Genomic DNA, 22,506 nt, shown 5'->3' with positions numbered 1-22,506 from the left:
TAATTTGTTTTTCAACAATATCATATGTAAGTGATTCTCTTGTTTTTGTGCTATGCATTATTCAATGTTCATGACTTTTATACTCTAGAGTTATTTGCAAATTAGTCTACTGTTTGATTGCACCTCATTTTGCGTTTGCCTTGAAGAAGACATAAAAAACCTCAAAATAACAAAAGAAGACCTAAAAAACACTGACCTGGTATGTACATATCCCTCAATTACAAGTAACGAGCGTGAAATCAAATAATTCATATTTGTATTCTTTTTACAGATATTCCTATCGGTCGTCCATTCCCATCATTATTTTCTTGTATGTGTTAATATTTCTGTTTCCAGAATCGAAATACTAGACAACTCCGGACGTCTACATAAAATGAAACTTCTGGACAAGTATACCAATTTGATTAAACACATTGAGAGTTTTGGGACATTCTTGGAAATGCAAGGCCTAGCACAACTAGGTAAAAAAATTAGATCATACAGGAGAACGGCGCCAAAGCTGGATTGGCAAGACTGTACAAACAAAACTGACTGTGGTATATATTTACTAAGACATATGGAAACATATAGAGGATGTACGAAGAAGTTTGATATTGACATCACTAGCAATAATGTAAGTGTTAAACATATGTTAGTCTATGACATTTTTTTTAAATATGTTCATATACTTTCTCTTGTTCTTTTGAAAGTCGAAGAAGCTTTGAGTACACTAAGGATCAAATATTTATACAAAATTCTTATGTCTGACCACAATGTCAATAAGATTAACTTAAAGAAGGCAATCATATAAAGATTATAGAGACTTGTATGTATTATACAGAATTTTAATTAGTGTACTTATGCACTTATAATTTATTGATGTTTATAAATTTCAATGATTATATTTCACATTCTGCACTTCTCGTACCCATATTTTTAATCGTTACTACCGGACAATGATATTGAAAAACATCTCTTCATGAATGTGAAAATATTTATTCTTTCATGAAGCGATTTTAACTTCACAGAAATTATAATATTAACGAAGCCAACTTCACAATGTTAAGTTTTGAATTTCAAAAATGAAGCTAGCTTCACAAGTTAAGTTTTTGAAATCATATACAAAGGTAGCTTGACAAGTACTGTTTTAAATTAATGAACGAAGTTATCTTCACAAGTTCAGTTTTAAATTCATAAACGAAGGTAGCTTCACAAGTTATGAAGCGATTATAACTTCACAGAAATTATAACATTAACGAAGCCAGCTTCACAATGTTAAGTTATGAATTTTATAAACAAAGCTAGCTTCACAAGTTCAGTTTTTAAATTCATAAACGAATCTAGCTTCACAAGTACTGTTTTTAAATTCATAAACGAAGCTATCTTCACAAGATGTAATGCCCCTACCGGAGTTATCTAAGGATGTGAATTCATGAATGAAAAATCATTTATTACTTCAACAGTAGTTATTGTCATCATCTATTTAGTCTCTCACTCTCACTCTCTCTTTCTGTTTTGACTCTCTCCTTCCCAAATCTGTATCCAATGATGTCGGTTTTATCGCAGCAACAGCTGGAGCAATACTTAAGTCTGATCAACGATGACCCTATCCCTTTTGGTGTCTATCATGTAGATGAGATTCTACCTCTTATCCGAATAAACATTCACGACAGAATGATGGATCGCATGCAAAGCAGATGGAATATAGACACTCGTTCTTTTGTCATTGGGGACATGCACATATGTCCGACGATTGAGGACTTCGCTTCAATCCTTAGGTGTGGGAGTCTTGAACTCATTGTTTTGTCTATCAATCATGAACCTTATTTTGCATTCAAAACTTGGCATAACTTCTATGGTTGTACATTGTTTGAAGTTGTTTTATTTACCCTCCAATATGGATTTCTCAATATGACACACATAGACGATTACATTTGCCATGTCCAAGGAGCTAAAAGGACCATCATCCACACACAAAGAAAATTAGTCATGCTTGTCGTTCTTGCTCAATGTTTTTTGTGTCCGGCTGAAGAACTATGACCTTCGGATAGGCTCCTGGAGGTAGTTCCTGCCCTTATGGGAAATGCCCCATGTTTGACTAGCCTTGTACTCGCTGAGACACTCCTTGGTCTCAATGACTTTGTTCCAGACCCAAATAACTTTATCGTCGTGGATCACCTTTGGTTCTATACCTCTGGTTTTTAGACAAATTGCATTTATTGCCCCGTCCTTCAATTCCTTACCCTCCCTTTGCAAATCTACAATTGCAAAGGATAACTATATTCGGGATTGAGAATTATATTTATGATATTCACCCAATTCGGTTCATTGTTCTGTGGTATCTCTTTAGTCAAATGATGTACGAGATGATGGGTTCTCCATTCATCATTGTGTTGGGCCTAGAGGGATCTACCTCCTACTGCAGAGCTATCATATATCGACAATTTGGCCTACGGAATCCCCTACCTTCGAATGCACTCAATCCTCCGTAAAACTTGATACCTGTTTCTCCTTATCTTTACCTCCAGTATGCATCAATAATGGAGCCTTTTCTTATAGTTTCATTCCCCAATCGATGGATCAATGTTGTGAACGAAGCATGTCAGCTATACATTCCACCCGTTGTCGAATAAGAAGTCGTATCGATGACAGGACCGAATGACGAATCATCCTTTGATGAATCAGATTAGGGCTTAATTTATTTTTGTAAACTGCTATTTGGTTGCTTAATCTGTATAGTAATTATGTAAATAGATTATTAATTATTTTTGTGTTTTTTAGTACTCAAATGAAAATCAATTGTTGTGAAGTTATATAATTCGAATCATTGTCGTTATGATTGATTGCAATATGGATGTCATTTTCATTTAAAACTATAATGTAAAACCCCTAATGCATTCTTGTAAAACCCCTTATGCATTCTTGTGAAAACATAGAACGAAGCTTGCTTCGCTTGATAGCACCGTTTATAATGATTCAAGCGAACGAAGATAGCTTCGTTTGTTTCTTAGTTTATTACAGTGAGTCAGTGCTTGAGAACGAAGCATAATTCACTTGTTAATTATATTTTATTTAAATTAATTTGTATTCGTAACACGTTCATGTAAAACTCAAAACGCACTCGTGTAAAACCCTAAATACACAAATATAAAACCCTTAATGATTTTAGGGAACGAAGCTTGCTTCGCTTGTTAGTTAGTTTATTAAACGAACCCAGTGCTAGAGAACGAAGTCCGATTCGCTTGTTAATAATAGTTTACAACGCTTATAGGGAACGAAGTTTTCTTCGCTTCATAGTTTGTTTATTAAAGAGAACAATCTCCATAGAATGAAGCATGGATCGCATGTATAATAAATCTCATCAATGGTTAATATGCAATATTGAATCAAGTTATATGATTGAAGAAGCGCCAAAAAGTTATATTCTGTATACTTAGCAAGAATGGTAAATAAATATATAATATATATATTCCTTCCTATTTATTCGTTATTTTATAATTGACATAATTAAATCTGAATTAAAATATATGTAACAATTATTTTTTATAATTCGATGAACTACATCTCATTACAACGTTTCATAAACAATTCTACATTATAACAATATTCATCTGCATTACAACGTTTAATAAACACAGTTGTACATTATAACAATATTCATCTACATCTCCATTGAAGCGACCACAGAGGATCTCTCATCTATAGTTGTGGTATCACACATATTGAGATATCTCTTCAGATGTTTTCCACCCCAGGGAATCTCATACAGTTGGCTCTTCCCACCGGCGGTGGACATGTATGATCTTCATTTGGTCGATAGTTTCTACTTCAGGTATGAAGATTTTGTAGTAACTGATTTTGTAGTTTCTATAGAATGTATCTAAAATTAAAGACTACAACTGGTGCAAGTTTACTTTAGACGGACTTGTTGAAAGTGTTTATAAGTGGGAAGAAAAAAAGACATCATATTTCCATGGACCACTTACGTTTCTTTTGGTGAGTGTAGAAATTTATTTGTTGTAGGTTCTAGCTTCATAATTTTTCATTTAGTTTAACGTAATATATTTGTTTATGTTAATGTATCAGTTGAGCTACTTGGACCAGGTCATTGAGTACAAGGTAAACAGTCAGATCTCAAGGACTTTCCCTATTTTAGGATGCTGGGACGAGTAGAAGATGTACGACATGGTTGTTTATGAGGCTGCCCAAGGGGGGTTTGGACATGGTAGGGTAGTTGCTCGCATAGCTATTCCGAATGAGTAGTCACCGATTCAACAAACTTTGGAGCCTCCCCTAGAACAAGCTGGGGATGACAATAAATCCAATCTTACTGAGAAGGCACCGATTCAACAAAATCTTGCATCATGTTTGAGGAAGGTTGCGGTCGCTTTAGAAGAATTGGCACAAGGGCTAAATATCTAAATGCGATGCACCAAATTAACGCAATTGAACTTGTACAATCTGCTTTTGAGCCATTTTCCACTGTCCTAACTCTCATTCAATCCTGAGGGAAGGCTTAAAAAGGAGCTTGGACAAGACAAAACATCAGCAACCAAGTGAACAAGACCATCCTGCCATAACCCAAGCCAACAAGAATACCATTACTCCCAAAACCGAATCCAACAAGAACATCATTCCTCCCACAACCCAAGCCAACAACAAAACCAATACTCCCACAACAGAATCCAATAAGAACATCATTACTCCGACAACCCAAGACAACAACAAAACCTATACTCCCACAACATAAGCCAACAAGAACATCATTACTCCCACAACCCAAGACAACAACACAACCTATACTCCCACAATAGAAGCCAACAAGAACATCATTACTCCAACAATAGAAGCCAACAAGATCACCATTACTCCCACAATAGAAGCCATCAAGAACACCATTACTCCCACAACAGAAGCAACCAAGATCACCATTACTACCACAAACCAAGACAACAAGAACACCATTATCCCTAAAATCCAAGACTTGCTTTCTACCAAAATTTATCAACAAACAGAAGTTGGACCATCGAAGGCCTTAAATTTCTGCATAAAAGTCCCCCAAAATTTGAAAACCGATTGGTTAACCGAGGTTATTAACACTGAAACCAACAACAACTCTCCTTCATTTTCGATAGTAAAACTGAAAAACAATGCATCTCTATTCTACACCGCCACTTAAACCTATATTGTCTCGTCTACCAAATAATGATGGAAGAATTAAGGAATGGCTTGAAGGATTAAAATTACCCCCAGTATTGAATACCCCATTTTTCGATAAAATGTTTAGGGATGTCAAGGAAATATCAAACATTAATAAGATATTTGTGGGGTTCATATTTGATAAAAGACTTGAAAAAAGGTAGTGTTTCTTCTACATTCTTAATTATTCTGAAAAAATGTACTTTGTACCTAATTCTGAAACATATTTTTCTGGTCTTATGTAGTGATATGTTATTTTTTACTGATAAACTAACTCTCCACTTGACGCGCGCGGACATGCTTTCAATGGCTGATCAAACCTGGGTAGACAGTATGATTATTAATATTTGGTCGTATATATTGAACGACATTTGTAGGAGAAAATTAAAACGTACACACAATAAGATGTTCTTTACAATCGTGCTCATTGTAAGTTGTACTAACACTATTGTTTATCAATTATGTTATTCGTGTTATAATATAGAGTATGTTGTAAACAACATTTTCGTGCAAATTGGATTACTACAAAAGAGCAATTCGATTTGAGGTTCTGTCGTGAAGGTCGGCATTTCAACATTTCGAAATTGGACCTCTTGAATGTGGATCTTTTAAGTAAATCTCTCATTGTGATATCATTTAATAACATGTACACTTCTATACAATCTTATTTGTTTTAATTCTATTCGCAGATGTTTTTCCCAATCATTGATGACTCCCATTTTTACTTGGTTTTCTATAACTTCATAGAAAAGGAAATTCAAGTAATTGACAACATGGAGGCACCTATGCAATCATCCTTCGAGACAAGATATAAGAATGTCCTAATTTTGGTAATACACTAAAATTCGATTTTCAACTACTTCAATCGCAATTACGTTTTGCTCTTATTTGCATTATATCATGTTGTTCATTATGTACTAGGATGACTATACTAAACAATATATGAACGACGTAGACCCTGTTCTTAGTATAAAGTATGGTAATTTGGAAAAGAAATGTTTGAAATTGTCATGGTAGGATGCCAGGAATTACACTAATTGCAGCATTTTTTGCATGATACACATGGAGTCATATGAAGGTCAAATCAAGGGTTGGAGAAGTGACTTCGGCGTTAAACAAAAAGTGCGCACACGAATAAAGACCTTGAGGATGATATATAGTTGGCGTATCATTGGCTCGGAGCTCAACAAAATCAGGAACAAGGTCTACGAGGATTGGAATAAATGGCTCAGTCGATGAATTTGAAAATGTATACTGATTGTGTAATTAAAGTTTTCATATAATTTTATTTGACATTTTTACATTAATGAAAATATATACAGATTGTTTTAAAAGAAATTTGTTTTTTATAAATTATTTTTTTTTCAAGACTGTAACATTCATTTAAAATGTTTTCATAGGAATGTGTTGGATGTGTTACATGAACATGTAGGTATAACAAAAATAATTGAAGCAAAAGAATCTTCGCTCGATACCGTATCTCTCGCTTCCTTATTACATTGCACCTGGACGAAGAATGTTTCACTCCATACAGAAGCGAAGCATACTTCACTTAAAACTGTATTTCCATAAACTGTCTAGTTAAATTACGGAGGAAGCTCCCTTCCCCAGATTCTAGGTCAAAAGGAATCAAGATATGTTGTTACCAGCGAACCTCACTTTTCTCCGGGCGCCATGTAAGAAGGAATAGAGAGAAGCGGAAATGAGCGAACCATACGGCGCCCAGGCACCCTGTTTTTAATACCGTGAAGTTCATGTAAACCCCCAACACACCCATGAAAAGACCGTTTACCTATCATGTAAATATACTTACTCATGTATGTAAATACCAAAATTAATAAAAATAAAATATTTCTATATTAAAACTAAATAAATTTATGAAAAATAACATTCAGCGAAGAATACTTCATTTGAATTACTTCTTTTTATATTAAAAAAAATTAAAAATTTTATTTACGAGGAGACGCTTTGGAGAGAAGAATACTTCGCTTCAATTACCTATTTTTATATTTATAAAAAATTTAAAATTTTATTTACGAGGAGACGCTTTATAGCAAAGAATTATTCGCTTCAATTACTTATTTTTATATTTAAAAAAATTTAAAACTTTTACATTGCACCTGGACGAAGAATGTTTCGCTCCACACAGAAGCGAAGCATGCTTCACTTAAAACTGTATTCCATATATTTTACATTGCACATGGCCGAAGAATGTTTCGCTCCATTCAGAAGCGAAGCATGCTTCACTGAAAACAGTATTTTCATAATTTTTACATTGTACCTCGACGAAGAATGTTTCGCCCCATAAATTATATCTACTTTCCGTTAAGAGTGTTTATGGCTTTACATAGTAAAACGTAGATGTAAAAATTAATTCTTCATTTCTGGTTGACATGAACTGCTCAATATGTTTTTATTCATTTGGTCATTATTTACATAAACCTCCCATGCATACATTATACCTTCTTCATGGTTTCAAATCAAATTTACATACAAATACATTTCAGATTTCACATGAAACTGGAATTCGATAGTTGAGATGACAAAAGAATAGTGAACGGAGTATCGGCGTCCATGCTGAAACTTTCGTCCCATTGTTGAGGAGTTGAGAATTGAGTAGTTGTTGTTGGCATTGCATTTGATGGCTGGAACGGTATAACAATGTAAAGGTTGTTAATAAATGAAGAGTAATAACCCAATTATTATTAAAGTAGTTAAGTTAGCAAATTCATACCGGATTTTGTGATTCGCTTGTTTTTCTTGATAGTTTTCTTTTTCTTGAATTCTTTTCTAGTCCACATTTCCTTCTCTTACCATACTTTGTTGTCTTCTTAGTTTTGATTCATTTCTCTCAAACATGGGAACCCTCGGAAGAACATGATACAACTGGTGGAGTTTGCGTATTTATATCCTCTTGTAATTTTTTATCCACAGACTTATACTGGCTAAGCATAATTTCTTTCACGTGCCCATATGTGTCATCTCTTTCTGCTGCCTTTGTAAATAAATGCATGGACAAGCCACACAAATCTCGGTATCTTATGTTTTGAAGCTCACTTGGATCAACATTACTATTGTCCACCAATGGATCAGTTTCAAATAATCCATCTTTTCTTATTCTTGTCCACCTCTTTAATATCAACGCATGAGGAATCTTCAACACGTCAATCGTCGTGAAAATCTTTAGAATGTTAGCACACAAAATCCCGCCAAATTCAAATTTACAGCAGCTACACTCGATATTATCATCATTCTTATGAACTGTAACTATATGAGAGAATCTCTTAGTGTGGGGGGTTACATTATATTTTCTGTGTGTGTCAACATCCTCTAACATTTCTACACCACAATCATGCGACATAAACCATTGTTGTTCAAAGCACTTAAAATACCTCTAGAGTGTAAACATTGTATACATCCTTTAAGATCAAAACTGGATAGTTCAGACTTGGTTGGCTGGTAATTGATTTGAAATCAGCCTTCAACACATCATATCTTCTTTCGTCGATTAGTCTTTCAAAGTGTTTGAAGAATTCTATGAACTTGTGTTTGTAGGAGCAATACATTTTCAACACACTATTCATGCTCTCACTTCTCAGTGTTGTCGTCATATAGCACAAAATATATGTCGTCCATACACTAATGCCCACTTTCGCCTAATGCAAAATATACGTTTCAACCAGTCGTTGTTTTCAAGCCCGTAGTTTGTCAATATTTGATTCCAAGCTTCAAGAAACTCAATCTCTTCTTCAAAATCATATATACATGAAGAAAAATCCTTCGAAAATTCTCTGAAATTATGAAACACAGAGCTTAGATGTATGGCTGCATTTTGAAATATGTGCCAAATACATAGACGATGATTTGTTTCGGGCCATGTAGACGCTAAGGCCTTAGCCATGGCCGCGTCATGATCTGTAAGAATGGTTTTAGGTTTTTTCCCACGCATAGCTATGGTGAAAGTCTCAAACAACCATTCAAAAGTCATAGCAGTTTCATCGTATAATAGAGATACACCAAAAGTAATAGATTGTTTGTGATGATTAACACCTACAAAAAGCGCAACTGGACGACCTTCCTTATTCTTCTTGTAGGTCGTGTCAAAACTAACAACGTCTCCAAAGTATGAATAATCAGATCGCATGTTCGAATCACACCAAAAAATATTCGTTATCAAATCGTCCACATCAAGTTGAATTGCATTATAAAAACCTGGATCATTCGATTGTTTTTTCTGCAAATACTCTAATACACCCCCTTTATCCCCAAAATTACAGTCTCTGGTTCTTTTCGTTCGCAAGTAATTTTTATAATCCTTAGAAAGAAAACCAAGATTTTCCCTGCCACCGATTTGTTTTGACATTAGAGCATGGGATGCCTTTGGAGGTATTCCCACATGAGTGGAAATCTCGATATGTAAGCCTGCAGCTGTAGAAATATTCCTATAGCATCTATACAAGTGTGTTTTCTTTGGACTTGCAAGAGGATGACAATGCTCACTAATAAAATTTACCAATTCAAACTTTTCATTCTCTACCCTTTTTATCCTCAATTCCGCTTCACAACCGAACCTCGTCAAAGAACGGGAACGTTTCACATAAACATCCAGTTTGTCTTTTCCCCGTTCAACCTGTACACTACAACAAAAAACTCTATCATGTATGTTACCATCTTTATCAACATGTTTTAAACTGCACCTTATACCAAACCCTATTAGTTTAGCGTATGCTAAATAGAATTCGTAGCCATCTTCTTCACTCTCAAATTCCCGACCTAAATGTGGAATCAAGTTAGCTGCAATGTCCTCCAAAGGTTGACTGTTTTCATCGAAATTCAATTGACGCCGACAACTAGGAGATTCGCTAGTAAATTATATAACAAGGAGAAAATAAATATTGGTCTCAACAAAACAAAAATATGCTTGTAAAATCAATGAAATATAAGTGAAGAGTGCTTCACTTCACTAGTATTCACAGCAATCCTACAAGTGAAGAGCGCTTCACTTCACTAGTATTCACAGCAATCCTATAAGTAAAAAGCGTTTCACTTTACTAGTATTCACATCAATCCTATAAGTGAAGAACTCTTCACTTCACTAGTATTCACAACAATCTTATAAGTGAAGAGCGCTTCACTTCACTAGTATTCACAGCAATCCTATAAGTGAAGAGCGCTTCACTTCACTAGTATTCACAACAATCCTATAAGTGAAGAGAGCTTCACTTCAATATGAATGAAAACATCTTATAGTATTAGAGAAACACAAAAATATACCTTAAATCATGATTATCATTCTCGTTCATGTGGATTCCTTCCTGATAATTAACAAGAACATAACATTTCGAGTAAAGTATTAAAAAAACTAACAAAATGTTATGAAGAAAACATGAGAAGAAGATGACATTCAAAAACGTACCATTGTCACTCCTAGCTTTTAATTTAGGAAAATGGATTGATTATCATGAAGTATAACTCCGGCGAAGAAAAAGGTCGACTACCATGAAGTATAACTCCGGCGAAGAAAAGGTCGACTAGCCGGCATGGCTGCATGACATCATTAAATGAAAATAGGTGTTAGGTGGGGTGAAGTGAGTTGATAAAAATAATTTTTAATTTTAATAATTAAATGAATAACATTATTATAAATTAATATTAATCAATGTCAAGCGCTTGATTAGATAGCGAAGATTGCTTCACAATATTTGACAATTGAAAAACATGTATAAAATCACATTTAATTGAGATTTGTAAATTACTTAAGGCGCGCTTGCTGCATAGATTGCTATGTATTTAATACAAATTTATATTTTACTTAAAGTAATACACGAAATGAAATATTCATGTTCAAAGATTTCATTTTGGGTAATTTTTATCATATTAAAAACTCTTGTTCATATATTAAATGAATATTGTTTAAAAAAACTACAATACTAAGAACCAAAAAATGAAATCTGAAATCACGAATATAGAAAACAAATTCCATTAGGAATGCAAATATTCAGTAATGTCAATGACACGAGTCTTTGTAAATAAATGCTACAAATCACAAGCAGCAATAGATTCAAGCAAGCTTGTGTGAGGAACACCATATTCATCCAAATATGATGACAAAGGATCCACTACCTCAAATATCCAAATGACTTCATTAACATCGTGCCTTGTCTCATCGTATACTACTATAGTTTTGTCATCCTCGGGCTCAACAAATGGATTCTCCATTTCTTTAGTCGTACCTCCTCTAGCAATTACAAACCCTATCAGATCATGTTTGTAAGCTGGGATGAAATCCCCTGGAAAAATAAAAGTGTAATTGTCGAACAGTTTTAGCAGATGAAAAAAAATACAAAACATTTTTAGTTATCATGGAGAATAAAGATATAGAGGAGGAATCAGACCAAACTTAAATTGTTCAAATACCGCATTCTGTCAGCTCTTGGACCGCCCATAGCCCCATGATTATCTTGCTGCACCTCGTACGGTTCCTCATCAACGTAACATTTTGATCTCATTGACGATTTTATCCCTGTACAAAAACAATTGGTATTTAGTTTCATATATATGTGAAAATAAATATTGCGTTAAGAGTTAAGACTAACAGAGTCTCACAATCAATTGTAAGGACTCATCTCCCGTTCAATATTGTCTTCAATACTTTGATAGTTTGACAACATCCACTATTAGCATCGGTGGAAGTTATGACGTGGGTTACATCGTCTCGCCACCTCATTATCACTGTGGCACCACAGGTGTTAGCGTATTGAACCATCAAGTGCTGTGTAAGAACAATAATATTATCTCAGACAAACATGACAATGAAAACTTACACAATATGAACCAAATGGATATAGGTAAAGAATAGTACTATATCTTCACTTGTTAATTGATTTGGGCATAAAATTTAGTCTTTGCCAAAAGTGTTTTGGACTATTGCGTTGTTGGTTGTCTGCACATGAAAAAAACAGTCTTTGTTAATAAATTCTAGAGTTTCGTGGAAATAATATACACAATCCTAACCTTATGTACGTTTTCCTAAAAACGAAGGATTTTCATTGAACGTGACATTTTCGGAGTAGGGTTTCCTAAATATGAACAAGATAACGACCTCACATAACATAATCTAGGGTTTAGTGGTTTCATAATCCTAAATATAAAAAAGTTTACTATTTTGGTGTATGTACCATTGTCGACACGTGAAGATCTTGCTTCTAGTCTAGTCGACGTGGAGCCGGATGCGATTCGCCGTGAAAGGAGGCAGAATCTTGAAGAGAGAGAGATGAATCGGGCGAAAATGTTTATAAAATAATCATATTAGGGTTTATATATATTAAAGTTGTTAATCAAAGTGAGTATGCATCGCTAATTAACTCTTAAAGCAAAGTATGCTTCATTGAAAAGCGTCTCTCCATGGCACCTGGGCTGGGCAAAGAAGTCTTTTTTCGAAAAGCGTCTATTCATTTCATTTTAAATGGCACCTAGGCTGGGCGAAGAAGTCTTCTCTCGAAAAGCGTCTATTCATTCCAATCTACATGGAACCTGGGCTGGGCGAAGAAGTCTTCTCTCGAAAAGCGTCTATTCATTCCATTTTACATGGGACCTGGGCGAAGGTGTCTTCGCTCGAAAATATTCTATTCGTTACATGACGCTTGGGCACAGTATTCTTCGCTAGATTCTCTAGACATATAACATAGTTGAAGCGAAGTATTCTTCGTTGGAAAACGTCTCCTCGTAAATAAAATTTACATAAAATATTTTTAAATTAAAAATAAGTAGTTGAAGCGAAGAATGCTTCACTGAGAAGCGTCTATTCGTCAATTTATTAATTTCTAATTTAAAATTATTTTATTTTTGTTCATTTTGGTATTTACATACACGAGTAAGTGTATTTACATGATAGGTAAACGGTCTTCTCATGGGTGTGTTAGGGGTTTTACATGAACGTCAAGGTACATCGGTGTATTAAAATAATTGAAGCGAAGTATTCTTTGCTATAAAGAGTCTCCTCGTAAATAAAATTTTCAGAATTTTTTTAATATAAAAATAAGTAATTAAAGCGAAGTATTCTTCGCTGTAAAGCGTCTCCTCGTAAATAAAATTTCCATAAAATATTTTTAAATTAAAAATAAGTAGTTGAAGCGAAGAATGCTTCATTAAGAAGCGTCAATTCGTCAATTTATTTCATTTTTAATTTAAAAATATTTTATTTTTATTAATTTTTGTATTTACATACATGAGTAAGTGTATTTACATGATAGGTAACCGGTCTTTTCATGGGTGTGTTGGGGGTTTTACATGAACGTCAGGGTATTAAAAATCTTTGAAGCAAAGTATCCGTCGATCTAAAAGCCTATCTTCATTCCGTCGTACGGGGCTCCTGGGCGGCGTAAGCTTTGCTCCTTACCGCTTCTCTCCATTCCTTCTTACATGGCGTCTGGAGAGAAGTTTGCTTCGCTGGTAACAACATATCTTGATTCCTTTTGACATGGAAGCTGGGGAAGGGAGCTTCGCTCCGAACGTTATCTTGACATTCCGTCAATGGCGTTTGGGGTGAACCCAGAATGAAACTCGGGTTTCGGATTCTCTCTCCACCCTCTTCAACCCAGCTTGATTTAATAATATAATAATCATCTTGCAATCTGATTGGTCCACAACAAGGGAACACGGTAATCGGTAGCAGAAGATCCGGTTTGCGAAACTTGATGCATTTTTATCCAATAGGGCTAGAACGTTTAGTCGAGGCATTTGAGAAATATTTGTCATTTGGTGTTTTTTTTTCAAAAGGACATTTAATCCATTTGTTTTTAAATGACTTACATTAATTTTATTTTTTAATTAATACTTATCTTGTCAGTCAAAGTCTATAAATATATTTTTCTTTAACATCAAACCCATATGCTTCCCTCTTCTTCTATCTTCCTCCATATATTTCATCGGATTTCTTCTCGGTTAAATTTCAATTGAAATGAAATTTATAAAGTCATTAATATAATAAATAATTGTATAAATATTATATTTAATATAAGTCAAAATAATGTGATCTATTGTGAAATTATATTGATGAATTATAGGTATATTTGTCATAAATATAAAATAAGGATACATAAGTGATATTTTTAATTTTTGTGAAGTGGTTAATTATAAATGACCAAACTATAATAACTAACATAATGTTGGTTATTTGTAATGGTAATAGTTCCATTTGTAGTACGGACAATTTCTATTTTGCGTCCCATCAAGATAGAAAATAATTGACGTACTCATCAAATTAGAAGAACCATTCAATCTAAAGAAAAGTCTAAGGAAATAGAAGATTAAAAAATATTTTCATTCTAAAGAATTTAGAAAGAGAAGATTCATGATTAAAATTAAGGTATGTTTCCTGTTCAAATTTTAATTTTTCACCATTAAAATTAGGATATAATCTATATATATAATGATGCTTAATTTTTAAAGTGTCTGGATTGCCGGATCGAGAGTCGTGGTTAATTTGGATATATATATGTGAGAGTAAATGGATATTTGAGTCGGATTGTGGGTTGACCTGTCCAATTTCTGATTCATTTAAAAACGTGTTGTATTTAGATGTTAGATAAAACTTTGATAACTCAAAAGGGAAAATAACATAAGAAACAATTTAGTTTAAGTCCTTCATTGTTCGTTTGCTCCTCCATTTCTAGCTATGCCTACTATTGTGTTATTTTCTTCATAAAATTCCCATATTGTTAGCCTTCTTGATTTCCTCGCAAATAACACCTTAATCTCTAGTCTTTGCGGTTAACGATCTTATATATGTGTAATAAAGACTAAAAGACAACAACTCGTTATATTATGAATTTTAATTTTCTCTTTTATTTTCAAACGGATTTTAAAAATGTACTTTAGTACGCCTATCTCATCTATATGCATACATGTATGTAATATATATAGTTGGCACATAATAGGCTCTTTGACATGGTTTTGTTGCTTGGGCACGACAAGTCAACGGATTGGTAGAAATGTCGTTTTGGCTTTTTGTTCTAAAGTTGGAAATGGCTTAAGAGAGAGTTGTTCCACCGACAAGGTTACAATCCCAAAAGGGATCTCTCGATGTAAGGGGAGCTCTCAATTGGACACCCCCCTCACCTATATTTCAAAATCCCTCATTTTCAACAGTAGGGGATATTTGAAAAGAAGAGAGGGTTAATCCGAGTTTTTTCCTAGTATTCTTCTCAACTCTCAAATCACACAGAGTCTTCTTGGCGAGTTGAGATCGTCATTCCTCATTGACAATCCTAGCACATAATCAATAGATCTATAGGCTTTGTCCAACGACGTATACCTTATACTATCTTCACATCGGAGCCCTAGAGCTCATGCACGTTAAGAAAACAAACTATTTTTTCCTAGGGAATAACATTAAAATGTAAAATATATTTTCTAAATTGGCCAAAATTATTTTTTCAAGTTAAGCATCAAAAAGTCCCCAGTAGAGTCGCCAGAAAACTATACGCGTTTAAAAAACGTTTGCCCCAAAAAATGACTTTTTTGACTTTTAAGAAATAAATATAAAATATAAAAATCTCTTTAAAAAAATTGAAATAAAATTAAGTCAAATTGGGGTATTGTTTAAAAACCAGTTTTTGACTAAAGAGTCGTCACCTAAATTTTTATAAAATTAGGAAAAATAAATTATTTGGCATGTAAAACAATAACGCCTTTGAAAAGAAATTTTTTAAAGGTTCTGTGTTTGGTTACACGTGAAAAAGGGCTTTTGGCGCTATGTCTCACATACAATTAAAAAATAGTCTCTACTTCAACAATTTTGGCCTTTCAAAAAATATTATTACACTTTACATTTTAGACATTTTGGATCTTACCATACTAAATCTTGATGCTAAGGATATATCTTATTAATCATTTCAATTTATTCAAAGCATTAATTACAAAACGAAACATAAAGATTATATAAATATAGTAGAGTTTATAAAATAATACTTAAATCATAAGCCTAAATATTTTTCTAATCATGCCAAACACTAATATATAATAGACATGTATCCAATATTAATTTATAATCAAGTAAGTAATTTACATTATATAAATAAAATTAGTTTTAGGATTTTTAGAGCCCTAAAACAAAAGTTAAATAATTAAATGTAAAAATAAATCATGACAAAACTAGTCTTTTAAATAATGAATTTTTGTTGTGGCTATTACGATTCTCATTAATATAGTCTAACCATGAAAGCATTATTAGAAAACACATAAACAATGTGAACGCACACATAGACCTCCTTTTGTCTAATATAATTTGAAATCAAACAGGCATCAACCAACTATAATGATCATTATGTCTAATATATTTTGAATCTAAATAGGCACACATAAACCAATAATAATCATTATATCATAGAATTCATTCTTCGGGTTCTCCATTCTTCAGCAGAGCTCAATAAAAGCTTACCCATGTTACAATTTCACACAGACAGTGATAAACCATAAAATAAAATAGTTATCAATAACCCTAACTCAATAAGCTGTAATTCAGATAATAACAGAACAACCAAATTCAATCCAATAACAAACTTTCAAACAAAAACAATGATAATAACGATTCAGATTTCAAGATCGATAAGTAGTGAATATAATTTCAAAGGAAGACAAAAAAAATTAACTTGAAAACTGATATTGTATAAGAAAGCAGATCTTACAATGAGTTTCCATATAGATTTCAACTACTACAAAGGAAAATCTAAGCTAGTACTGGTTCACAAATCTAACAGTCACTCAAAACTAAGAACTTCGGATAGTTTCACTATAGAAAGAAATGGTGAAACCTTCGCCAGAAAATTATTTTGTTGGTTCGGGCTCCCCTTTTTCCTTTTCCTCCCTTTCTCTTCGTCTGCTCGATCTCCTTTTATAGGCATCTGGTGTTAGTTTCAACATGATCTTCTCGGCTGGGAGACTAGATCAGAGGATGATGCAGTCTTCTGGACTGGGAGAATAGATCATAGGACGATGCGGTCTTATCGGCGGCATTGGGAGACCAGATCTAATGCAGACGTGGCTTGAGGAAGTTGTCGGATCTATCCGAATAACAGATCTACCGATCATTGGCTTGAGAGGGAAGTCGCCGCATCCTCACTTTTCGCTGCTACATCGTCGTCTCGTTTCTTCGGCCAACTGAGGTGGAGGGAGACAGAGTTTTGGCTTGAGAACATCGCTCTCTCTTTGGAAGCGGCATGCGAGAATGAGGGAATAAAAAAAATCTTTTTTTAATTATCTTTAGCTAGGTTATTTCATCGTTGGACCTTTCCGGATTGTGCTGCTCTAACTAGGCTTGCTTTGTTGGGGGTTTGTCTTTTTTTCTTTCCGCAAAAATAAGAGAAAATAATCATAAATATCAATATATATATTATTTGTTTGGATTTCATTGTTCATGTGCCTCTCATGTTTTTTTTGGATTTGGTCTTTTTATTTATTCATTCCTTTATAAATGAATGGGCCTGCAAAATAAAAATAATAAAATTAATATCAATCATATATATTTATTACATCTTATTTATGCATTTTCAAAATATCTCTAAATAAAATAAAAATAATATTAATAAGTATAAATTATTATTAATCAACTTACCATTTATTATTTTGTATTTTATTTTATATTTTAACATCCAATATATTTACAAAATAATATAGATACTAATAGATTAATATTTTCAAACTTAATTACTTAATAAATAATGATAATTATTCATTTAATCTATCATTCACCTTAATTATTTGTTTGTAACACTCGTATTTTAAAATAATTTCTCAATTAATTATTTTAGAATCCAATTGATACGGCATTGTTCCTAAAAATAATTTCTAATTCCAGTGCTATTAACCTTTTTAGAATAATAAAATTTGGGGAAAACAATTAGTGTCTACAACTGCGTATTTGTTAAACTGCACGTCTAATTGCGTATCAGTTAGACTACACGTCTAACTGGCAACACGTCTAATTAGTCTGTTTCAACCTAAGTCTAACTTAGCATATTTTTGATGTACCTGTAGAAAAACAATTATACGGCTTAACTTCATTCTTAATCAAATTTTTACTAATACATCATTAAAATAACGTTAGTAAAAATAATTTGACCCAACACATTGGATTTGAAAAGGTATCTACAAATAGCAATGATCTTTATTTCCTGAAGTTCAAGTAGGGAACAAATCTAGAGAAATATATTGAAGTTTGGGAATACTTATGTTGGGTTAAACTGGATGAAACTAGAAAGATTGTCTAAAAGAATGAACCTATTTAGAAAACCAAAAGAAACGACTTAAATTTGGTTCAAACTAAGGAACATCCTAGCTCATATGTACAATGCGAAAGAACTTAGTCATTTTCTAGTCTCATAAGAAAATCAATGTATATGAACCCAATCACGAAAGAAAGCGAACACATCATATATGTTAGGATTGGAATTCAAGTGCATCCTAGAAGTACTCTACCAGTAAATGATAGTGATTGATAGAAGAGGTAAACCCACAGTCATAGATATTTTTTATGAATGGAGGAAAACAGATGTGCGTTCTGCAATAATTTTGAACATGTTAGTAATGAATGTGCAAAAAAAAATTGAACAATAGAAAATACTGAAAGTTTAGGAGTAGAATGAGATAGCCCAAGAAAATAAAGCTGAAGAATCATGAACTGGAAGGCATCTAGAGGAAACTAAAGATGGAGAAATAGATGATAAATTATTGAAAGTTTGGGATATATGAAAGAGGCAACTACTCAGAGGAGGGAGAGTATGAAAAATCTGAGGAAGGAGAAGATGAAGAATTAGAGGTTGAAAATGAGGAAGAATTAGAGGAAGAAAAAGAGGAAGAATCAAGGGATGAAAGCAATGGAAAATTAGAAGATGGAAGTGGTAGTAAAATAGTAGAGGAAAGTGAAGAGGAGGCTATGAAAGTAGATTGAAACAAATCAGGCGAAGTTGAGTAGTTGTAAAGTTTATGAAATACTGGAAAAATATCTCATTTTATCAGATAAGTGTTGTCTCAACTAAAATAAATCTAACCCCAAGGGAAGGATGTAAGAACATCTCACAAACAAATATCATTACATGCAACTGTTCAATCACCAATAGAAAATCCTAGAGTCAAACATGTGAGGATGCAACATGAATATAATTACTGGAATTCGAGGAATGCAGATTGGGTTTTGAGGATTACAGATTGTGATTCTAAAGTAGTGTAAGAGTAGTAAAAGAGAAAGCTCACAATATAATTAGAATTTTAAAACTGTAGGTATTGTATTCATTTGTTTGTTTTCAATCAGATATTTTAGGGTCGTTATTTGTCATCCTTTAATAAAAAACTATGAATTGTCTAGCTTTGATTTTTACAATTTTTACCACTTTTGAGTTTTAATAAAATCGCGATAAACTATTTTCCCAATATATATATATATATAATTATTTTTATATAATATAATAAATATGTTTAATACATAGTTCAATACCTCTCTCATAAATTATGGTTCTTACAAGTTATCCATCTAGTTTTTACCTTGTTGATTATTCTTTTTTCTCAAATTTTCATTAGAAACAAGGTTATCATATTTCATTCACACATATGCTAATTTTACTCGAAATCGTTAATGTTAAATTTTTTTATGGTTGTTTATGGATGAATATTTTTTTAACTTTTTTTTTTGTTTAATCTGGTTGTGTGTTTGACAAACTTTGGACACTCATATTTTTTTATTATATTTAAACGATTATTATTTATATAATATTCAATGAACATATTTTTTTTAAAAAGTAATAAATTATATAAAATAATAACCAGAATATATAAATATATATATATATATATTAAAATATAAATAATTAAATTTATAAAAATTAATTTAAAAATATAAATCAAATATAAATAATCAAATTTATAAAAATAATAATTTGATTATTTTGATAAAAAAAAGTTATATATATATATATATATTTAATAATGAGTTTTAATTTTTTAAACATAAATAAATAAATAAATAAAATGAGTTTAAGAGTAACTAGATTTGTTTAAAAATTAATGAACAAGTATTAGTTTGACTTTGTTAAATGTCAAACAATGTCATTTTAGTACACTAACTATCTCCAACAATTTTTTTTAAGTATACATTCTCTATGGTCATAATAATTTTATAAATGCATATATCAACTGTGATAGCTGAACTTATTACAACTCATTTTAATCCAAATGATCAACTAAAATATATAAATATTATATCTATATAAACATAACTTTTTTAAAAAAAATTAATATTTTATGTATTTAAAATGTTTGTCAATTCATATGGCACATTAGAGAATTTGCAATCAAATTAAAAAAAATAAATAAAAGCTGTAAAATGATTTAAACAAAAGAATAGTAAGTGAGGTTAATGAGTTATAAATATAAAATTATATTATTAATTTTAATTTAAAATTTTGTCAATTTAAAATTTTGGATGCAGGTAAAAGACTAGTTGATTATTATTCACTCTATTTTTTAAATTATCATATTACCTTCAAATATTTAAAAAAATATCAAGATATAAAAAAATTTATTAAAATATTTAAAATTAATCTATTATAATTATTTAATAAATTTAAATAAATTGACCAATAATTTAAAAATAATTAATTATATTATAAAAATAATATTGATTCAATTGTGGTTAAAAATGTATATTTTAAATTATTATCAATTTCAATGAGATAAATACTATATTTAAACATAATAATAAAAACTATTAGCGATAAGCACTAGAATTTTACATATAAAATTTATAAATATTAAAATAATTGTTTTTTAATAAATAAATTTGAATTAATTAAAACCAAAGGTAAACCAAAATTAAATAATTAATTGAATTAATTTTTATATTAATTAAATTTCAATTAATTAAAGAAAAAACTAAGAAAAATAAAATAAAATAATTTGGATAAACATGGTATTTATTTTATCTAAAATTAATTTTAAGGACTCAAATGAATAAAATAAATAAATTGAGATGAAGGTCGTATTCATTTAAATCTCAGGTTAATTATTTATAAACACTAAAATATATAACAAAAAAGACAAAATAAATATTTATATTTATTTAAATATTTTGTGTATTTTGTACTTTGAAAATAGTCAAAATGAGTGAAGAAAAAATAATTTAAAACAAGCTTCAAGGCTCAAAATGGTTGTGATCTAGTACAATTGAAAATAAAAGAATCGGTTGTAGCAGACCATGCGACCATTGGATGAGCACCAAGCTTCATCTAACGGAACATAGAAGACCGCGTCGCCCATTACAACAAAAGTTGAGCGCTTCCGCACAAAATTAGATCAAATAAGGCGTGCCTCAACGTCGTTAGCCTAGACATAGACAGAACACTCAATGTCAACGGACGAAGACGTAACGTTGTGCCCATACGCGCGTTCACGCTTTAGCATGAAACAACGACTTTTTAAGCCTCACCTTGTCTTCTTCCTCGGGACAAACATGATGAACATCGGACGAAACTTTTGATTTTTCAAAAGTGGAATATCTATACTCGATCAAATTCGATGATTCAAATGATAGTCTAACATTGTGATCATATCTACTACGATCATAGGCGCAATGACCTTTTGTCTCGAATTTGATCCACTTGATCATCAAATCGACTTTGGATTACTATAAATATCCCTTCTTAGGAAAAACAAAACCAATGATCACAATCTCAAGCTTCCAATCAAACTTCACAAAATTCGCAATTAAAATTTCTCAAGCAATTGAAATTTTCAAAAATTTAATGTAGGGCTCTAAGGTTCGTTTTTTGATAATCTTAAAGTATCATAAAGAGTTTATGAGTGTTCTTCAACTCATAATAAGCTTTAATTCGCATTGTAATTCGAATTAAAGATTCAAATTTAAGTTTTTACATTTTAGTTAGACCAGTCTTCAATACTACTTATTATTTATTTTCTTGATTCGAATTCAATCTTAAGATCATTTCAAAGCTTTCTTCTAAATTAAATTTGAACAAATCAAGTTATATCAAAAAATACCCAAAATTTATTTGATCTTAATATGTATAAAGAAGCTATTGGTAAGCTCCTTATACCCAATTGAATCTTAAAACCCAAAATCTCGTTTTATGCCCAAAAACTGCTCAGATCAAATGGAACGTCTTCCTGATCGATCGATACATCGTGACGATGTTAAAAATAATCATTATGATTAGATGAAGCTTCCATTACCTTCAGATCGGATAATGGAAGATCCAATTAAAATTCCAAAAAACCTTTTATCGTTGTTCTTGACATCCGATCGAGGATTTTTCCTAG

At 31.8% G+C, this 22,506-nt stretch overlaps 1 protein-coding gene across 1 annotated transcript in view; it reads left to right on the top strand.

Moving 5' to 3' along the window:
- The first annotated feature begins 11,873 nt into the window (after nucleotides 1-11,873).
- The window catches only part of LOC124934957 (histone H3.v1-like), a 31,912-nt gene continuing 21,279 nt past the window's right edge, over nucleotides 11,874-22,506 (top strand). Inside the window, exons 1-2 of the mRNA XM_047475439.1 lie at nucleotides 11,874-11,932; nucleotides 18,931-19,117. Of these exons, the coding sequence (XP_047331395.1) occupies nucleotides 11,874-11,932; nucleotides 18,931-19,117 (246 nt within the window). The remainder of the gene's footprint in view (nucleotides 11,933-18,930; nucleotides 19,118-22,506) is intronic.

Source organism: Impatiens glandulifera, chromosome 4 (genome assembly GCF_907164915.1).
Source record: "Impatiens glandulifera chromosome 4, dImpGla2.1, whole genome shotgun sequence".
Lineage (NCBI taxonomy): Eukaryota > Viridiplantae > Streptophyta > Magnoliopsida > Ericales > Balsaminaceae > Impatiens > Impatiens glandulifera.
The sequence above is the reverse complement of the archived record's forward strand: the minus strand, read 5'-3'. Positions and strand labels throughout refer to the sequence as shown.